At 43.6% G+C, this 21014-nt stretch overlaps 2 protein-coding genes across 2 annotated transcripts; both read right to left on the minus strand.

Annotated features, from left to right (window-relative positions):
- Positions 1–507: 507 nt before the first annotated feature.
- Positions 508–11102, minus strand: LOC150044204 (uncharacterized). Its single transcript, XM_090321410.1, has 6 exons — positions 10925–11102; positions 10536–10729; positions 9526–9573; positions 8829–9055; positions 7640–8227; positions 508–647 (listed from the first exon to the last, which is right to left on the minus strand). The coding sequence occupies exons 1-6, from the start codon at positions 11090–11092 to the stop codon at positions 508–510; spliced, it is 1365 nt and encodes a 454-aa protein (XP_090177536.1). The 5' UTR covers positions 11093–11102.
- Positions 11103–11394: 292 nt separating this feature from the next.
- LOC150044205 (uncharacterized) lies at positions 11395–20689 on the minus strand. The gene is made up of 7 exons (XM_090321411.1): positions 20512–20689; positions 20123–20316; positions 19113–19160; positions 18416–18642; positions 17216–17814; positions 15877–16095; positions 11395–11484 (listed from the first exon to the last, which is right to left on the minus strand). Exons 1-7 carry the CDS (start codon positions 20677–20679, stop codon positions 11395–11397), a joined length of 1545 nt encoding a protein of 514 aa, XP_090177537.1. The 5' UTR covers positions 20680–20689.
- Positions 20690–21014: the final 325 nt, after the last annotated feature.

Below are 21014 nucleotides of genomic sequence, written 5' to 3' on the forward strand. Positions count from 1 at the left end.
GGGGAGAGAAAGATAATGAAATTCAGAGACAATAAGTAAGAAAAAAAGAAGTGGTGAGGCTAGCTAACGGTATTATAGAAACCTTTTGTTCACCACCTGTTGTAAGACTTAACCCACTTCAGGATTCAGCAGTGATTTCACAAGGATCCAGCCAGCATCTCTCTCTTATGTCAGAAGTAGAGAAGAAATCACATAGGCAGAGGAAGGGCCCTACCACATATGTGTCCATATGAGCATTTCCACTCGACGTGTACTTACAAAGAGCTGCCTGCTTAGATGTGTGAGCGAGCAGGAAAAGAACCAGCAAGGTAATTAGGGCACAGGTTCCACTCCCATAGTGACTCTGCACCAGTCATGTGACGTTGAGCAGTCTGCATGCAGGACCCAGGCATCACATCACCATGGCCTTGAGCAGTTCCGTGTGCAGGTGGCTGGACATCATGTCATAGCCCATTGCCCCTCAAAATTTGCACACAGTGAGCCATGTGCCCTGTACAGAACACCCAGTTAGAGGGCTAGGAGAGGCATGGAGTACTCCTGCCGGCTGCATGGGGCCTGTGATTGGGTCTGGGGATTGATAGGACCTGCAGGCAGTCCAGTGACATTGAGATTCACATAGCTGTCTCCTAGAGACACCTTGTTCACTCCTACACAGCACATATCTGGTGATGCCCTCCTTTGTGACTCCTTTTATCTTATGGGAGTTCTTATTTTCACACTCAAGACATCAAATGCCTACTAGAAGAGGCATTTATTTTCTCAGCAAAGGGGATTAGAAGAGTGTTCCATAGGTCTGCATCCTGCCAGGAACCACTGATGCTTGGTGATTTGATGGAAAGGTGAGCAGTATCTGGAGATGGAAGGGGCAGCTTTAAGTACCCTTGAAAAGGTGGAGGGCCAAGGGCACGCTAGTCTCAAAATTACCCATCATGAAAGGTCTATTAGTGCTGCCACTGCATGGGAGTTTGGGTCAGCTTGTTAAATTTTATTTGGAGCTGCAGGTTGTTTGTAGAGTCATTCTAACATGCTTAGGTAGGCCTTGTTGCTCACGCCTGTAATTCTAGCTACTCAGGAGGCTGAGATCTGAGGATTGTGGTTCAGAAGTGGCCTAGGCAGGAACTTCTGTGAGATTCTTATATCCAAATAAAAGGTACCACTGTGGCTCAAGTGTTTAGAGCACCAGCCTGGAGCAAAGAAAATGTAAGTTAAGGGACATACAAACAAAATGTGTTTAGTTCCTTACCTTTGCCAGTCTGGAAGGGCGCCTGTGCACTTGGAAGCAAGGATCTTGCTGTGAGCCCCTCTGTCTCCATGGAATGAATCTGATGAGTAAAATGTCAGTCAAACCTCCCTCTCCCTTCTGTGGATGTGTAATAAAGAAAAGTCTAGCTAATGATCATTGTGAGGGCCTCTGGGGCCAAGCTGTAAGACCTGGAAAGGGTTAGAGATCGGAAGTTCCATCTCTGACCACATTCATAAGGCTAATTGCTGGGCCCAGGAAAGGTTAAACACTTAAGGCATACAAAGTAAAAATCATTGCCATAAGTGTGTTGAAGCTAGAGAATTTTGGGCACTTAAAAGCTTAGATCAGAGTCTAAGGTTGGAATGTTTATTGCTTTCCCCTGCTTCCTAGGGAAGTCAATTATCACCTGTATACAAAATACATCTCGTTAATGATTGTAACCGCAACCCTTGCATGTAGCTGCAGTTCCCTCTATGTTGAACTCAAAAAAGTACATGCTAATACAATCTTGGGATTCCACAGCAAGAATCACAATGTGCACATGGAGACACAGTCCACAGCACAGTTCTCCTTGTCTGTCCAATCCCAACATCCTCTGCTAGCCCTGGCTACTGGCATGTCTCAGCTTGCAGGAGCCATTCCTGGGTCAGATCCATGCCTTCTCTGCCCCGGTTCCTCTCATCCTGAACAAATCCATCTGCCTCTCAGGGTCCTCTGTGCCTGCCATGTGCTTCTTCTACATAGTTTGACATCTATTTCCTATGACATTATTAGCTTTCTGTGTCCTAATCATCTGTTTGTCCTTAGAGTCCCTCTGTACTGTCATCTGGAGAAATGCCAAAACTTAGAGATGGAAAAGCAAAGAAGTATTAACACATATTACACATGTAGACATTTTACAGGTTGTTTGTTCTTGTAAGGGAAAAGACTATTTTTCATACTTTGGACAAACACTTTATGAAGTTGGCATGGAGAAAAAGGAAGAGGTGTTATACTATCTTCTCATTAGGATGGCTAGCATTTTTTAAATACTACAACTTTGAGTGAATGTAATATTTAACATAGAAAACTGTACTCCAGTGCTTTTTGAAAGCAATTTGTTTATATGTGATTTGCCATGATATCTTGGCTTCTCTAGTTTCATGATCTACCATCCTTCCTTTACATAAACAGGAAAAGGGAATTTTATAAATTACTGAGATGTTGCCTGTCTCTGAATATGAATTTTTTATAAAGAATTTATTAACATTGATTTTTTCATCATTTTTCAAATGACAAGTTCAACAAACAAGTATTGAAGAAGGGAGTCTCTATGTACAATCACTGGACTTTTGTTTTAGAACTTAATCAAAATTTGTCTAAGAGTTTGTATGTCATAGAAACATATTAATTTATGGAATAAAACATTATCTCTGTAGAGTCATAGGTTTTTATGTCTATATAGTTATGTTTATATATCCATTACCATGTCCATAGCATTGGGTATGCCAATGTTGAGTCCTTGCTCTTGTACTCTTTGGATTTAATAGCCACATCTGAAGGATACCATGTGCCGTTTGTTTCTAAAGTCCTGATTTGTCTCACTCAACATCATTTGCTCTAGTTTCATCTTCTGCAGTAGGGCATCTGGATTGTTTCCATCACCTGACTATTGTGAATAGTGCAGAGATGAACATAGCTGAGCAGGTGTCCTTATCATATCTTGGGTTATGATGTTCAGGGTAGATGCCCAGAACTGTTATGGCGGGATCGTAGGGAAGGTCAATTTTCACTTCTTTAAGAAACCTCCAGGCTGCTTTCCAGAGAGACTGAACTAGTTTACATTCCCACCAGCAGTCTAGTAGGGTTCCTTTTTCTCCACAACCCTGCCAGCAACTTTCATTGTCTGAGTTCTAAATCTTGGCCGTTCTTACTGGGGTAAGGTGGTACCTTAGGGTTGTTTTATTTGTATTTCCTTTATGACTATACATGATGAACGCTTTTTCATATGCTTTTCTGCCATTTTAATCTCTTCTTCTGATAAGTCTCTCTTTAGTTCCCTTGCCCATTTAGTGAATGGTTTATTGGGTTTTCGGGGGATTAGTTTCTTGATTTCCCTGTAGATTCTGGATATCAAGCATTTGTCAGATACATTGTTGGTGAATATCTTTTCCCAGTTGGTTGGCTGACTCTCTGCTTTTGCGACTATGCTTTTATCTGTACAGAAACTTTTTATTTTTAGGTAGTCCCATTTATCGAGTCTCTCTCCCATCTGTTGTGACCCTGAAATTCTGTTCAGGAATCTTTTGCCTGTGCCTATGAGTTCCAGTGTCTCTCCTAATTTATCATGTAGTGGTTTCACAGTTTCCGGTGTGACGTTGAGGTCTTCGATCCACTTTGAGTTAATGATTGTGCATGGCGAAAGGCTAGGGTCAATTTTTAGTTTCTACATGTGGCTGCCCAGTTTTTGCCAGCACCAATAATTGAATAGACTGTGTTTGTTCCACTGTATATCTTTGGCTCCTTTGTCAAATACAAGTTGCCTATAGGTATGTGGTTCTATTTCTGGGTCTTCTATTCTGTTCCACTGATCTTCTGGTCTGTTTTTGTGCCAATACCATGCTGTTTTTGTCATTATGGCTCTCTAGTAGTGTTCGAAGTCTGGGATTGTAATACCACCAGCCTTGCTCTTTTTGCCTAGAATTGTTTTGGCAATTCTAGGTCCTTTTTGTTCCATATGAATCTTTGGATTATATCTTCTATTTCAGTAAAGGATGTCTTTGGGATTTTCATGGGGATTGCGTTGAATTTGTATATCAATTTTGGCCCTATAGCTATTTTCACTATGTCGGTTCTCCCTAGCCATGAGCATGGGATGTCTTTCCATTTCCTAGCATCCTCTTTAATTTCTTTTGTTAGGCTTTTACAGTTTTCACTGAAGAATTCCTTTACATCTTTGGTTAAGTTAATTCCTAAGTATTTTATTCTTTGGGGGGCTATTGTGAATGGGATCATTCTCTTGATTTGCCCTTCTATTTGTGTATTGTTGCTGTGCAAGAAGGCTACTGAATTCTGAAGGTTAATTTTGTATCCTGCCACTTTGCTAAAGTAGTTTATTAATTCTAGGAGTTTGGGAGTGGAGTTTGTTGGGTCACTCAAGTAGAGGATCATGTCATCTGCGAATAGGGAAAGTTTAATTTCTTCTTTCCCCACGTGGATCCCTTTGGTGTCCTTTGCTTGCCTGATTGCTCTGGCTAAGGGTTTTAGCACTATACTGAAGAGAAGAGGAGAGAGTGGGCATCCCTGTCTAGTTCCTGATTTTAAAGTAAATGGTCCTAGTCTTTCACCATTTAGTATAATACTGGCTGTAGGTTTTTCATATATGGCTTTCACTATTTTGAGGAATGTACCTCTTATTCCTATTTTTCTAGTGCTTTCTACATGAGTGGATGTTGTATTTTGTCAAATGCCTTCTCTGCGTCCTGAGAAATTATATGATTCTTTCCCTTAGCTCTACTGATGTGATGTATTACATTGATTGATTTGCGAATGTTAAACCAGCTTTGCATCTGTGGGATGAAGCCCACTTGATCGTAGTGTATGGATTTTTTAAATTTGTTTCTGGATTCTGTTGGCTAACATTTTATTGAGGAGTTTTGCGTCTGTGTTCATTAGAGAGATAGATCTGTAGTGTTCTTTTTTGTTCGGTCTTTCCCTGGTTTGGGGATGAGAGTAATATTAGCTTCATAAAATGATTTTGATATTGCTCCTTCTGTTTCTATTTCTCGAAAGTTTCAAGAGTATGGGTATGTTATTTCATCTTTAAACGTCTTGTAGAATTCCGCAGTGAAACCATCTGGACCTGGGCTCTTTTTGGTTGGCATTTCCCAGATTGCTTCCACAATTTCATTGCCCATACTAAATCCACTAGCACAGTGATGTTCGTTGCAGCAGTCTTTACCATAGCAAAGATATGGAACCAACTGAGATGTCCCTCAGTTGATGAGTTGATGAACAAGATGCGGTATTTATACACAATGGAATTCTATGCTGCTGTCAGAAAGAATGACATCACCCCATTTGTAAAGAAAGGGAAAGACTTAGAAAAAACATATTAAGTGAAGTAAGCCAGACTCAAAGGAACATAGACTCAATGTTTTCCCTCTTTTTCATAATTAGAGGAAACCTTGGGCTCTTCTAGCAGAGATTTGCAATAGCTATACCTAGATACCTAAGGTCGTACAGTATGACCCTAAATGAAAGGACCTCTAGAATATAAAACAAAAGCCATATAATGAGTGATTGCTGTCCTTAATGTACTATGTTATCCCTCATTTCTTTTGCTGTCCCTTGGTTATCTCATATTGTTACAGTATTTCACTTTGTTATCTGATATGTTGGATAAATGTGTATTTGGTTATTTGAAATTGGATAGGGAAGGGGAGAATACAAGATGAGGGGTGCGGGTCGGGGGGAGGGAAATGGCGACCAAGACATGAGTAATGATATTAATGTATGTGAAGTAATGCACCTTCTATCGAATGAATATAAAGTAACCCTGCAATTAATTACAAAAAATATATATAAAAAATTAAAAAAGGGAGTTCATTATTTCATTTCTGTATCTCTTACAAAGAGCAAACAGAGCTTCCAGTGTTTGTCTTTAAAGAACACTTGCAAATGTCAAGTGTTTTCATGGCTGTCAGGATCCACAGAGCACTGTCTCCAACTCCACTAGATGTGAGTGATGACCAAAAGGAGACGATAAAAGGGAAAGCCCCTCCTGCTGGAGTTCTCAGCCCGGGGAACTTTCCTGCAGAGGGAAGACTGCATGTCTGTCCCAGTGTCTGCACTGAACTTGTCAGAACATTCCTAGGATCTGAATGTGAACAGTGAGTGCCACAAATGTATGTACAGGCATGCAGGCGCATGCATCCATGGAACACACAGTATCACAATGCAGTACCTAGGAGCACAGCCACGTAGCCTGGGTTCATCACAGAGTTTCTCCTGTCCATTCTGAAGGCAGCCTCCTAAGAGTCATGAGCACACACACAGCACACACACCTTGTCTGCTGATGGCCATGTACATGGCTTTGCAGAATGTTCAGGCTGAAATCCAGGCTCCACTCTGGGCTTCAGAAACATCAGGCCTAGTCTTTGGCATCTTTGGATTCTAAACGAAGGGTCTTCCAGCACCTTGAGAAAGCGTTCAGGCATGCGGGGACATTTGTTCTTGCACAGGGAGCTAGCTGCTTGTGTTTCTTCTCCCAGAATGCTTTCTTCCTTTGGAAGAAAAACAGTAATGAAGTTCCCATTTCAGATGATTGAATTACTCTACTATTTCCTTGAGTTTAACTGGTCGAATTGTATAACACAGCTCCACTCTGGCTAAACTGACAAAGTACTGGCTTAGCCAGGCATCAGTGACTCCTGTGATTCTACTAAGGAGGCTGAGATCTGAGGCTCTCAATCCTTTTTTGCTAGTCCTGAATTGAACACATGGCCTAAGCACTGTCCTTGGGATTGCTCAAGGTTAGACCTCTACCAGTTGAGCCACAGAACAACATCTGGCTTTTTTTTTCTATGTATGTAGTATGGAGGAATTGAATACAGGTGTTCATGCATGCTAGGCAAACACTCTACCACTAGGCCAAACTTCAAGCTCTGAGGATCCCATTTTTAAGCCAATCTGGCAGAGCAATCTAAAACACTGTCTCTGTATCTTCACTCCTTCTATCTCTCTGTCTCTCGCTGCCTCTGTCTCTCTCTCTGTCTCTCTCTCTCTGTCTCTCTGTCTCTCTCTCTGTCTCTCTCTGTCTCTGTCTCTCTCTGTCTCTCTGTCTCTCTCTCTCTCTCTCTCTCTCTCTCTGTCTCTCTCTCTCTCTCTCCCCCCTTCTCTGTGTCAGTCAGGTATGGCTTCACTAACCTTTTTTTGCTCAAAGCTAGCAATTCTCTTTTGATGGTTAGCTGGAGAAAAGTTTCATGAACTTTCCAGCCCAAGGATGGCCCAGAACCTAGACCCTCAGAGATCTCTGTCTACTAAGTTGTTAGCATTACAGGTGTGAGCCAGACTACCTCCTTGCTTCCACCAAAAACCGATTTCCATTTACTCCTTGCCATTCCCTGTGCATGTAACTGCTCCATGTATATCCAGTAAGTTCCTCCCACAGCTCCAGGTCACTCTACATTTCTCCCCACTTAGGGTCCATGTGTCGAGGGCATCATATAGGGAGGGGGTGAAAAAAACCACAGTACTTGATTTATTGTACAACATAATATAAACAGTGACATTTTAATAAAATTAGAGCAATAAATAGAGAGAACATTTTACAACAGCCATTACAAAAAGAAAGAGTAAGATTTTCTCAGGGATGGGGGAGGGAATATCAAGATCTAAACCAGCCTCCAAATTGCCTTCAGGAAAATATTCTAAGTCAGAGTCCTCAAGGGGATCTACTGCCTCAGTGAAGATGGGATTTCCTTCCTGAGGTGGTGCAGGGGCAGGTTCTAGTTCCTCAGGTGGAGACTGGATCTCCTGCAGCTGGACAGATTTGTCTGGATATTCTCTGAGGACAGACTCACTTTCCTCGACTAACACTACCTTTTTGACATCTTTAAGGGGTTCTCTTGAACTTTGGCTGGAGACATACTCCATGAACCCCTCAGGGGATGCTTTATCCTGCACCCCAGGAGTGATGACTTCATTGGAACTGGGCTGATCTAAGCTGACTGTAAAAGTCAGGGGAGAGTCTCCATCATCTTTCTCTCCCTGCAGGGGACTGGCAGGTTCCTGGGTGACATTAGTGGGGTTCAGAATGCTTTCGCTGTACACAGGACACAAAGCCTGTTCCGGCTTCTCCACACAATTAACAGATTCTTCTGGCTTCACATGCTGTGCGGAGTCCAGTGATGTCTCCAGCTCTTCACGGGTCACCATCGTTGAGATCACTGCTGGGATACTGATAGGGAGTTCAGGAGAGGCTGCTCTATGGCGGCGCCAACCTGAGAATGGGGAAAGGTACAGGAATCTTAGAGTGGACTCTACAAGTTCAGGAATGTCTCAAAGTCCATGAGGATGTAACAGAGGAAGCCATCCATAAAATTTGAGTTTGGGCAAGTACGGTAGCTCACGCCTCTATTCCTAGCTACTCAAGAGGCTGAGGTCTGAGGATCAAGGTTCAAAGTTATCCTGGGCACAAAAGGATCTGAGTCTCTTATCTCCAATTAACCTCTAGAAAACGGGAAAGGATCATTGGCTCAAGGTTAGGAGAGTAGCCTTGTGCTGCAAAGCTCAGGGACAAAGGTCAGGGCCATTTGTAGGACAGTGGCCTTCAGCTGAAGAGCACAGGGAGTGCCCAGGTCTACTTCAAGCCCCATGACCCACAAAAAATAAAAAAAGAATTGGAGATTGGATTGAACTCTGAAGGTTGGGTCTTTCTCAGCTGTGGCTCAGGCCAAGTACTTTCAAAAAGAGAACAGACGTTGGCTGGCAGAGCATATCCATAAAAGGGCATTTCTGCTAAGCTGGGTAGTACTAAGGGCTCCCGTCCCGGACAATCCGGGGCCATCCCAAGAGACCCAGGTCCCGTCCGTCCCTACTCACAAGCTCTGAAGCGCCTATACAAGGACTCCTTCCTCCTCTTGTTGTTCTTCTTCTTCACGGATTTCTCCAGATCAGCAAGGATGATTTCTAAACGGAGCAGTAGGTCCCAGGAAGGCATGTAGAGCCACACATAGTACATCAGCTCATGCAGGGTGTCTTGGTTCTGGCACTTATAAAAATCTCCAGGGCAGCAGTCCATCCACATAGTGATAATAGAGCAGAGGGCGCTGTGGGCAGATTGGGGACAAGCACACTATGAGCACCACCCTGCCCGTTGTGTGCCTTCCTCCTGAGCCACTTAGTGGCTGGACTCGCATGCTGTGGGGGTCCTATACACAGACCTGCATGTTGGAAAGAGGGAGAGGAAACCTGGGAGCAGGATGCTCCTCACAACATGCCTCTAGAAGCTTCTGAAAGTCAAGTCTCCACCATTCTCACTGTGACAGGCAATGAGAAGGCTGATGGTCGATTCCACGCTGGATCTGACTTTCTGCACACAGCCCTTCCTGTCATCCCTGGACAACACACCCACACCCACAGCGGTGTCCCCTGCAATCCACTGAAGTCCAAAGCCGCCCCCCCCCTCAAGGAAGTCACAAGTGGTGTGCAAACAAGAAATCTGCACTTTGGTGCAGAAGCCTCAATGATGCCCATTTTGCAAGGAGGGGCAAAAGTCTTTGTGCCGAAGCCCACTTACATTTTGGTTTTCTCATCTTCCTCCCAGTAACGGTGGAGATATCTGTACCTAAGTGAGGAGAGGAAGAAGTCACCTCCATGGTTCTCTTTTTCTAACTTAACAGGACACCTGTGGTGCTGGCTAAGTCCCACATGGGAATGTAAAAGTGACAGGGAAACCAGGGAGATACGTCTATACGGTTCTGTGAATATTCTGCTAAGGGGCTTATAGGCATTTGTCCAAAGTTAATGTGTCAGTGGCTCGTGCCTTTATTCTTAGCTATTCTCAGGATCACAGTTGGAGAACAGTCTAGTCAGTACCAAGACAAGTGAAAGGGTATCAATGTACGTGAATTAATGCACCTTCTGTCTGGCAAATATCATGTAACCCTTTTACTAATTACAATAAAAAATGCAAATAAAGAAATAAATAAAATTTAAAAAAAATCTCAACACATTAATTTTCAATTAACCGGCCACAGCCAACAATTGTACCTGTGGCTCACTTGGCAAGTGCCAGCTCTGAGTACCAAAAGGACAGCACTCAGGTCCTGAGGTCAACATGCAGGTCTAGAACACACACCAAAACGTAAATGCTTCCAGGGTTAGAAACAAGTAAAGCCTACATAATCCCTCCTTGATGGCTCAGAAGTGATTCAGCCTCCTTACCACCTCCCCAGCGTTTCCTCTGTCTACTTGTACTCCGCAAGCCTCCAAGACTGCTACTTTGACACCTTATCTTTAATTGGAAATGTGATTACTTAGGGCCTCACCCTAGGTGAGGGCACAAGTTGGGTGCCACTAGCATATGCCTGTAATTCTAGCCCTTTCAGAAAGCAGGCTTCTGAAGTTCCAGTAGCTTCTGAGGGAAAAGGAATGCCCTTGGTGACACTGTCCTAAAAAACTAGCCATGGTGTACACTTCTTGGTCTCATCCTTCATTCCCATGAGAAGACCTCAGTGAAAAGAACAGGCTCAGGGAGGTGCCAGGTGGAGGCTGAGCAGCCCTGGACTTGAAGGGGGAAACACTCACTTTTTAAAGATAATATCCATCACTTGTTCCATCGTCCCCCACCGTCTGTAGTTACGCAGAAAGGTTTTGACAAAAAAGAGGTCTCCCTTCTGGTAGGCAGGGACTAGGTTAATTACCAGCCTCTCCAGCAGGCCTGCCTCCCAACTCCATAGATTATGTGGCACATTCCGGGTCTGGGCTGAATCAATGTGGCCCTAAGGTGGTAAAGAGAAGGGATCTTTCAAATGTGGAAATGACAGCGCACTCCATATGGAGTGATTGTGATAGAGAACATGGAAAACTACACAGAATGTATTCTCTCAGCAGAGACAGACACTTGAAAACACACACAAAGACGGTTCTAATATGGGCCAGGATGGGGTGAAATAGGTTTCCTATCGTGAACATACCTGGCCTGAATTGCCTTGTGCTTTCCTTAGTTTCATCCTGGAAAAGAGCTTTAGACCTTGGGCTCGTGGCTGGGCGCTGACCCAGTGTCGGTAGCGTTCCTTGAGGCCGTCACGCCTCTCTTGCCTGAGACTTGAGTCTCTTGTCCTGTGAAAACAAAACGAGAACATGATTCTCGCTCCTGAGTCACAGGCCAAGTGAGCTTGCTTGAGCCCACAGTCAGTTATGGTTGCCTGGCTATCAGGGTTCCATGCTCTATTCCATTGTGAGGGAGGCAGGGTCACCTCTCAGCCCAATGACCTATGCTGCTTCCTCACACAAGACCAACTGGAGGCTGACATCTCCCCTCCCACATCACAATGTGCACATGGAGACACAGTCCACAGCACAGTTCTCCTTGTCTGTCCAATCCCAACATCCTCTGCTAGCCCTGGCTACTGGCATGTCTCAGCTTCCAGGAGCCATTCCTGGGTCAGATCCATGCCTTCTCTGCCACGGTTCCTCTCATCCTGAACAAATCCTTGTGCCTCTCAGGGTCCTCTGTGCCTGCCATGTGCTTCTTCTACATATTTTGACATCTATTTCCTATGACATTATTAGCTTTCTGTGTCCTAATCATCTGTTTGTCCTTAGAGTCCCTCTGTACTGTCATCTGGAGCAAATGCCAATTCTTAGAGATGGAAAAAGCAAAGAAGTATTGAAAACACACATTACACATATAGACATTTTACAGGTTGTTTGTTCTTGTAAGGGAAAAGACTATTTTTCATACTTTGGACAAACACTTTATGAAGTAAGCATGGGGAAAAAGGAATCTTCTCATTAGGATGCCTAGCATTTTTTAAATACTACATCTTTGAGCGAATGTAATGTTTAACATAGAAAACTGTGTTCCTGTGCTTTTCAGAATCAATTTGTTTATACGTGATTTGCCTCTAATATCTTGACTTCTCTAGTTTCATGATCTACCCTCCTTCCTTTACATAAACAGGAAAAGGGAATTTTATAAATTACTGAGATGTTGCCTGTCTCTGAACATGCATTTTTTATAAAGAATTTATTAACATTGATTTTTTTCATCATATTTTAAATGAGAAATTTAACAAACAAGTATTCAAAAAGGGAGTCTCTGTATACAATCACTGGGACTTTTGTTTTAGAACTTAATCAAAATTTGGCTAAGAGTTTGTATGTCATAGAAACATATTAATTTATGGAATAAAACATTATCTCTGTAGAGTCATAGGTTTGTATGTATATATAGTTATGTTTATATTTCCATTACCATGTCCATAGCATTGGGTATGCCAATGTTGAGTCCTTGCTCTTGTACTCTTTGGATTTAATAGCCACATCTGAAGGATACCATGTGCCTTTTGTTTCTTAAGTCCTGATTTGTCTCACCAACATGGTTTGCTCTAGATTCATCTACTTCCCTGTGAATGCCATTATTTGATCTTGTCTGTTGGCTATGTAGAATTCCATTGTGTATATATACCACATTTTTTATGTCCATTCATCTGCAGTAGGGCATCTGGATTGTTTCCATCACCTGACTATTGTGAATAGTGCAGAGATGAACATAGCTGAGCAGGTGTCCTTATCATATCTTGGGTTACGATGTTCAGGGTAGATGCCCAGAACTGTTATGGCGGGATCGTAGGGAAGGTCAATTTTCACTTCTTTAAGAAACCTCCAGGCTGCTTTCCAGAGAGACTGAACTAGTTTACATTCCCGCCAGCAGTCTAGTAGGGTTCCTTTTTCTCCACAACCCTGCCAGCAACTTTCATTGTCTGAGTTCTAAATCTTGGCCGTTCTTACTGGGGTAAGGTGGTACCTTAGGGTTGTTTTATTTGCATTTCCTTTATGACTATACATGATGAACGCTTTTTCATATGCTTTTCTGCCATTTTAATCTCTTCTTCTGATAAGTCTCTCTTTAGTTCCCTTGCCCATTTAGTGAATGGTTTATTGGGTTTTCGGGGGATTAGTTTCTTGATTTCCCTGTAGATTCTGGATATCAAGCATTTGTCAGATACATTGTTGGTGAATATCTTTTCCCAGTTGGTTGGCTGTCTCTCTGCTTTTGCGACTATGCTTTTATCCGTACAGAAACTTTTTATTTTTAGGTAGTCCCATTTATCGAGTCTCTCTCCCATCTGTTGTGACCCTGAAATTCTGTTCAGGAATCTTTTGCCTGTGCCTATGAGTTCCAGTGTCTCTCCTAATTTATCATGTAGTGGTTTCACAGTTTCCGGTGTGACGTTGAGGTCTTCGATCCACTTTGAGTTAATGATTGTGCATGGCGAAAGGCTAGGGTCAATTTTTAGTTTCTACATGTGGCTGCCCAGTTTTTGCCAGCACCAATAATTGAATAGACTGTGTTTGTTCCACTGTATATCTTTGGCTCCTTTGTCAAATACAAGTTGCCTATAGGTATGTGGTTCTATTTCTGGGTCTTCTATTCTGTTCCACTGATCTTCTGGTCTGTTTTTGTGCCAATACCATGCTGTTTTTGTCATTATGGCTCTCTAGTAGTGTTCGAAGTCTGGGATTGTAATACCACCAGCCTTGCTCTTTTTGCCTAGAATTGTTTTGGCAATTCTAGGTCCTTTTTGTTCCATATGAATCTTTGGATTATATCTTCTATTTCAGTAAAGGATGTCTTTGGGATTTTCATGGGGATTGCGTTGAATTTGTATATCAATTTTGGCCCTATAGCTATTTTCACTATGTCGGTTCTCCCTAGCCATGAGCATGGGATGTCTTTCCATTTCCTAGCATCCTCTTTAATTTCTTTTGTTAGGCTTTTACAGTTTTCACTGAAGAATTCCTTTACATCTTTGGTTAAGTTAATTCCTAAGTATTTTATTCTTTGGGGGGCTATTGTGAATGGGATCATTCTCTTGATTTGCCCTTCTATTTGTGTATTGTTGCTGTGCAAGAAGGCTACTGAATTCTGAAGGTTAATTTTGTATCCTGCCACTTTGCTAAAGTAGTTTATTAATTCTAGGAGTTTGGGAGTGGAGTTTGTTGGGTCACTCAAGTAGAGGATCATGTCATCTGCGAATAGGGAAAGTTTAATTTCTTCTTTCCCCACGTGGATCCCTTTGGTGTCCTTTGCTTGCCTGATTGCTCTGGCTAAGGGTTTTAGCACTATACTGAAGAGAAGAGGAGAGAGTGGGCATCCCTGTCTAGTTCCTGATTTTAAAGTAAATGGTCCTAGTCTTTCACCATTTAGTATAATACTGGCTGTAGGTTTTTCATATATGGCTTTCACTATTTTGAGGAATGTACCTCTTATTCCTATTTTTCTAGTGCTTTCTACATGAGTGGATGTTGTATTTTGTCAAATGCCTTCTCTGCGTCCTGAGAAATTATATGATTCTTTCCCTTAGCTCTACTGATGTGATGTATTACATTGATTGATTTGCGAATGTTAAACCAGCTTTGCATCTGTGGGATGAAGCCCACTTGATCGTAGTGTATGGATTTTTTAAATTTGTTTCTGGATTCTGTTGGCTAACATTTTATTGAGGAGTTTTGCGTCTGTGTTCATTAGAGAGATAGATCTGTAGTGTTCTTTTTTGTTCGGTCTTTCCCTGGTTTGGGGATGAGAGTAATATTAGCTTCATAAAATGATTTTGATATTGCTCCTTCTGTTTCTATTTCTCGAAAGTTTCAAGAGTATAGGTATGTTATTTCATCTTTAAACGTCTTGTAGAATTCCGCAGTGAAACCATCTGGACCTGGGCTCTTTTTGGTTGGCATTTCCCAGATTGCTTCCACAATTTCATTGCCCATACTAAATCCACTAGCACAGTGATGTTCGTTGCAGCAGTCTTTACCATAGCAAAGATATGGAACCAACTGAGATGTCCCTCAGTTGATGAGTTGATGAACAAGATGCGGTATTTATACACAATGGAATTCTATGCTGCTGTCAGAAAGAATGACATCACCCCATTTGTAAAGAAAGGGAAAGACTTAGAAAAAACATATTAAGTGAAGTAAGCCAGACTCAAAGGAACATAGACTCAATGTTTTCCCTCTTTTTCATAATTAGAGGAAACCTTGGGCTCTTCTAGCAGAGATTTGCAATAGCTATACCTAGATACCTAAGGTCGTACAGTATGACCCTAAATGAAAGGACCTCTAGAATATAAAACAAAAGCCATATAATGAGTGATTGCTGTCCTTAATGTACTATGTTATCCCTCATTTCTTTTGCTGTCCCTTGGTTATCTCATATTGTTACAGTATTTCACTTTGTTATCTGATATGTTGGATAAATGTGTATTTGGTTATTTGAAATTGGATAGGGAAGGGGAGAATACAAGATGAGGGGTGCAGGTCGGGGGGAGGGAAATGGCGACCAAGACATGAGTAATGATATTAATGTATGTGAAGTAATGCACCTTCTATCGAATGAATATAAAGTAACCCTGCAATTAATTACAAAAAATATATATAAAAAATTAAAAAAGAGAGTTCATTATTTCATTTCTGTATCTCTTACAAAGAGCAAACAGAGCTTCCAGTGTTTGTCTTTAAAGAACACTTGCAAATGTCAAGTGTTTTCATGGCTGTCAGGATCCACAGAGCACTGTCTCCAACTCCACTAGATGTGAGTGATGACCAAAAGGAGACGATAAAAGGGAAAGCCCCTCCTGCTGGAGTTCTCAGCCCGGGGAACTTTCCTGCAGAGGGAAGACTGCATGTCTGTCCCAGTGTCTGCACTGAACTTGTCAGAACATTCCTAGGATCTGAATGTGAACAGTGAGTGCCACAAATGTATGTACAGGCATGCAGGCGCATGCATCCATGGAACACACAGTATCACAATGCAGTACCTAGGAGCACAGCCACGTAGCCTGGGTTCATCACAGAGTTTCTCCTGTCCATTCTGAAGGCAGCCTCCTAAGAGTCATGAGCACACACACAGCACACACACCTTGTCTGCTGATGGCCATGTACATGGCTTTGCAGAATGTTCAGGCTGAAATCCAGGCTCCACTCTGGGCTTCAGAAACATCAGGCCTAGTCTTTGGCATCTTTGGATTCTAAACGAAGGGTCTTCCAGCACCTTGAGAAAGCGTTCAGGCATGCGGGGACATTTGTTCTTGCACAGGGAGCTAGCTGCTTGTGTTTCTTCTCCCAGAATGCTTTCTTCCTTTGGAAGAAAAACAGTAATGAAGTTCCCATTTCAGATGATTGAATTACTCTACTATTTCCTTGAGTTTAACTGGTCGAATTGTATAACACAGCTCCACTCTGGCTAAACTGACAAAGTACTGGCTTAGCCAGGCATCAGTGACTCCTGTGATTCTACTAAGGAGGCTGAGATCTGAGGCTCTCAATCCTTTTTTGCTAGTCCTGAATTGAACACATGGCCTAAGCACTGTCCTTGGGATTGCTCAAGGTTAGACCTCTACCAGTTGAGCCACAGAACAACATCTGGCTTTTTTTTTCTATGTATGTAGTATGGAGGAATTGAATACAGGTGTTCATGCATGCTAGGCAAACACTCTACCACTAGGCCAAACTTCAAGCTCTGAGGATCCCATTTTTAAGCCAATCTGGCAGAGCAATCTAAAACACTGTCTCTGTATCTTCACTCCTTCTATCTCTCTGTCTCTCGCTGCCTCTGTCTCTCTCTCTGTCTCTCTCTCTCTGTCTCTCTGTCTCTCTCTCTGTCTCTCTCTGTCTCTGTCTCTCTCTGTCTCTCTGTCTCTCTCTCTCTCTCTCTCTCTCTCTCTGTCTCTCTCTCTCTCTCTCCCCCCTTCTCTGTGTCAGTCAGGTATGGCTTCACTAACCTTTTTTTGCTCAAAGCTAGCAATTCTCTTTTGATGGTTAGCTGGAGAAAAGTTTCATGAACTTTCCAGCCCAAGGATGGCCCAGAACCTAGACCCTCAGAGATCTCTGTCTACTAAGTTGTTAGCATTACAGGTGTGAGCCAGACTACCTCCTTGCTTCCACCAAAAACCGATTTCCATTTACTCCTTGCCATTCCCTGTGCATGTAACTGCTCCATGTATATCCAGTAAGTTCCTCCCACAGCTCCAGGTCACTCTACATTTCTCCCCACTTAGGGTCCATGTGTCGAGGGCATCATATAGGGAGGGGGTGAAAAAAACCACAGTACTTGATTTATTGTACAACATAATATAAACAGTGACATTTTAATAAAATTAGAGCAATAAATAGAGAGAACATTTTACAACAGCCATTACAAAAAGAAAGAGTAAGATTTTCTCAGGGATGGGGGAGGGAATATCAAGATCTAAACCAGCCTCCAAATTGCCTTCAGGAAAATATTCTAAGTCAGAGTCCTCAAGGGGATCTACTGCCTCAGTGAAGATGGGATTTCCTTCCTGAGGTGGTGCAGGGGCAGGTTCTAGTTCCTCAGGTGGAGACTGGATCTCCTGCAGCTGGACAGATTTGTCTGGATATTCTCTGAGGACAGACTCACTTTCCTCGACTAACACTACCTTTTTGACATCTTTAAGGGGTTCTCTTGAACTTTGGCTGGAGACATACTCCATGAACCCCTCAGGGGATGCTTTATCCTGCACCCCAGGAGTGATGACTTCATTGGAACTGGGCTGATCTAAGCTGACTGTAAAAGTCAGGGGAGAGTCTCCATCATCTTTCTCTCCCTGCAGGGGACTGGCAGGTTCCTGGGTGACATTAGTGGGGTTCAGAATGCTTTCGCTGTACACAGGACACAAAGCCTGTTCCGGCTTCTCCACACAATTAACAGATTCTTCTGGCTTCACATGCTGTGCGGAGTCCAGTGATGTCTCCAGCTCTTCACGGGTCACCATCGTTGAGATCACTGCTGGGATACTGATAGGGAGTTCAGGAGAGGCTGCTCTATGGCGGCGCCAACCTGAGAATGGGGAAAGGTACAGGAATCTTAGAGTGGACTCTACAAGTTCAGGAATGTCTCAAAGTCCATGAGGATGTAACAGAGGAAGCCATCCATAAAATTTGAGTTTGGGCAAGTACGGTAGCTCACGCCTCTATTCCTAGCTACTCAAGAGGCTGAGGTCTGAGGATCAAGGTTCAAAGTTATCCTGGGCACAAAAGGATCTGAGTCTCTTATCTCCAATTAACCTCTAGAAAACGGGAAAGGATCATTGGCTCAAGGTTAGGAGAGTAGCCTTGTGCTGCAAAGCTCAGGGACAAAGGTCAGGGCCATTTGTAGGACAGTGGCCTTCAGCTGAAGAGCACAGGGAGTGCCCAGGTCTACTTCAAGCCCCATGACCCACAAAAAATAAAAAAAGAATTGGAGATTGGATTGAACTCTGAAGGTTGGGTCTTTCTCAGCTGTGGCTCAGGCCAAGTACTTTCAAAAAGAGAACAGACGTTGGCTGGCAGAGCATATCCATAAAAGGGCATTTCTGCTAAGCTGGGTAGTACTAAGGGCTCCCGTCCCGGACAATCCGGGGCCATCCCAAGAGACCCAGGTCCCGTCCGTCCCTACTCACAAGCTCTGAAGCGCCTATACAAGGACTCCTTCCTCCTCTTGTTGTTCTTCTTCTTCACGGATTTCTCCAGATCAGCAAGGATGATTTCTAAACGGAGCAGTAGGTCCCAGGAAGGCATGTAGAGCCACACATAGTACATCAGCTCATGCAGGGTGTCTTGGTTCTGGCACTTATAAAAATCTCCAGGGCAGCAGTCCATCCACATAGTGATAATAGAGCAGAGGGCGCTGTGGGCAGATTGGGGACAAGCACACTATGAGCACCACCCTGCCCGTTGTGTGCCTTCCTCCTGAGCCACTTAGTGGCTGGACTCGCATGCTGTGGGGGTCCTAAACACAGACCTGCATGTTGGAAAGAGGGAGAGGAAACCTGGGAGCAGGATGCTCCTCACAACATGCCTCTAGAAGCTTCTGAAAGTCAAGTCTCCACCATTCTCACTGTGACAGGCAATGAGAAGGCTGATGGTCGATTCCACGCTGGATCTGACTTTCTGCACACAGCCCTTCCTGTCATCCCTGGACAACACACCCACACCCACAGCGGTGTCCCCTGCAATCCACTGAAGTCCAAAGCCGCCCCCCCCCTCAAGGAAGTCACAAGTGGTGTGCAAACAAGAAATCTGCACTTTGGTGCAGAAGCCTCAATGATGCCCATTTTGCAAGGAGGGGCAAAAGTCTTTGTGCCGAAGCCCACTTACATTTTGGTTTTCTCATCTTCCTCCCAGTAACGGTGGAGATATCTGTACCTAAGTGAGGAGAGGAAGAAGTCACCTCCATGGTTCTCTTTTTCTAACTTAACAGGACACCTGTGGTGCTGGCTAAGTCCCACATGGGAATGTAAAAGTGACAGGGAAACCAGGGAGATACGTCTATACGGTTCTGTGAATATTCTGCTAAGGGGCTTATAGGCATTTGTCCAAAGTTAATGTGTCAGTGGCTCGTGCCTTTATTCTTAGCTATTCTCAGGATCACAGTTGGAGAACAGTCTAGTCAGTACCAAGACAAGTGAAAGGGTATCAATGTACGTGAATTAATGCACCTTCTGTCTGGCAAATATCATGTAACCCTTTTACTAATTACAATAAAAAATGCAAATAAAGAAATAAATAAAATTTAAAAAAAATCTCAACACATTAATTTTCAATTAACCGGCCACAGCCAACAATTGTACCTGTGGCTCACTTGGCAAGTGCCAGCTCTGAGTACCAAAAGGACAGCACTCAGGTCCTGAGGTCAACATGCAGGTCTAGAACACACACCAAAACGTAAATGCTTCCAGGGTTAGAAACAAGTAAAGCCTACATAATCCCTCCTTGATGGCTCAGAAGTGATTCAGCCTCCTTACCACCTCCCCAGCGTTTCCTCTGTCTACTTGTACTCCGCAAGCCTCCAAGACTGCTACTTTGACACCTTATCTTTAATTGGAAATGTGATTACTTAGGGCCTCACCCTAGGTGAGGGCACAAGTTGGGTGCCACTAGCATATGCCTGTAATTCTAGCCCTTTCAGAAAGCAGGCTTCTGAAGTTCCAGTAGCTTCTGAGGGAAAAGGAATGCCCTTGGTGACACTGTCCTAAAAAACTAGCCATGGTGTACACTTCTTGGTCTCATCCTTCATTCCCATGAGAAGACCTCAGTGAAAAGAACAGGCTCAGGGAGGTGCCAGGTGGAGGCTGAGCAGCCCTGGACTTGAAGGGGGAAACACTCACTTTTTAAAGATAATATCCATCACTTGTTCCATCGTCCCCCACCGTCTGTAGTTACGCAGAAAGGTTTTGACAAAAAAGAGGTCTCCCTTCTGGTAGGCAGGGACTAGGTTAATTACCAGCCTCTCCAGCAGGCCTGCCTCCCGACTCCATAGATTATGTGGCACATTCCGGGTCTGGGCTGAATCAATGTGGCCCTAAGGTGGTAAAGAGAAGGGATCTTTCAAATGTGGAAATGACAGCGCACTCCATATGGAGTGATTGTGATAGAGAACATGGAAAACTACACAGAATGTATTCTCTCAGCAGAGACAGACACTTGAAAACACACACAAAGACGGTTCTAATATGGGCCAGGATGGGGTGAAATAGGTTTCCTATCGTGAACATACCTGGCCTGAATTGCCTTGTGCTTTCCTTAGTTTCATCCTGGAAAAGAGCTTTAGACCTTGGGCTCGTGGCTGGGCGCTGACCCAGTGTCGGTAGCGTTCCTTGAGGCCGTCACGCCTCTCTTGCCTGAGACTTGAGTCTCTTGTCCTGTGAAAACAAAACGAGAACATGATTCTCGCTCCTGAGTCACAGGCCAAGTGAGCTTGCTTGAGCCCACAGTCAGTTATGGTTGCCTGGCTATCAGGGTTCCATGCTCTATTCCATTGTGAGGGAGGCAGGGTCACCTCTCAGCCCAATGACCTATGCTGCTTCCTCACACAAGACCAACTGGAGGCTGACATCTCCCCTCCCACATCACAATGTGCACATGGAGACACAGTCCACAGCACAGTTCTCCTTGTCTGTCCAATCCCAACATCCTCTGCTAGCCCTGGCTACTGGCATGTCTCAGCTTCCAGGAGCCATTCCTGGGTCAGATCCATGCCTTCTCTGCCACGGTTCCTCT

The sequence above is a fragment of the Megascapheus bottae genome, chromosome 30 (genome assembly GCF_031878675.1).
Source record: "Megascapheus bottae isolate mThoBot1 chromosome 30, mThoBot2.hap1, whole genome shotgun sequence".
NCBI classification, from domain to species: domain Eukaryota; kingdom Metazoa; phylum Chordata; class Mammalia; order Rodentia; family Geomyidae; genus Megascapheus; species Megascapheus bottae.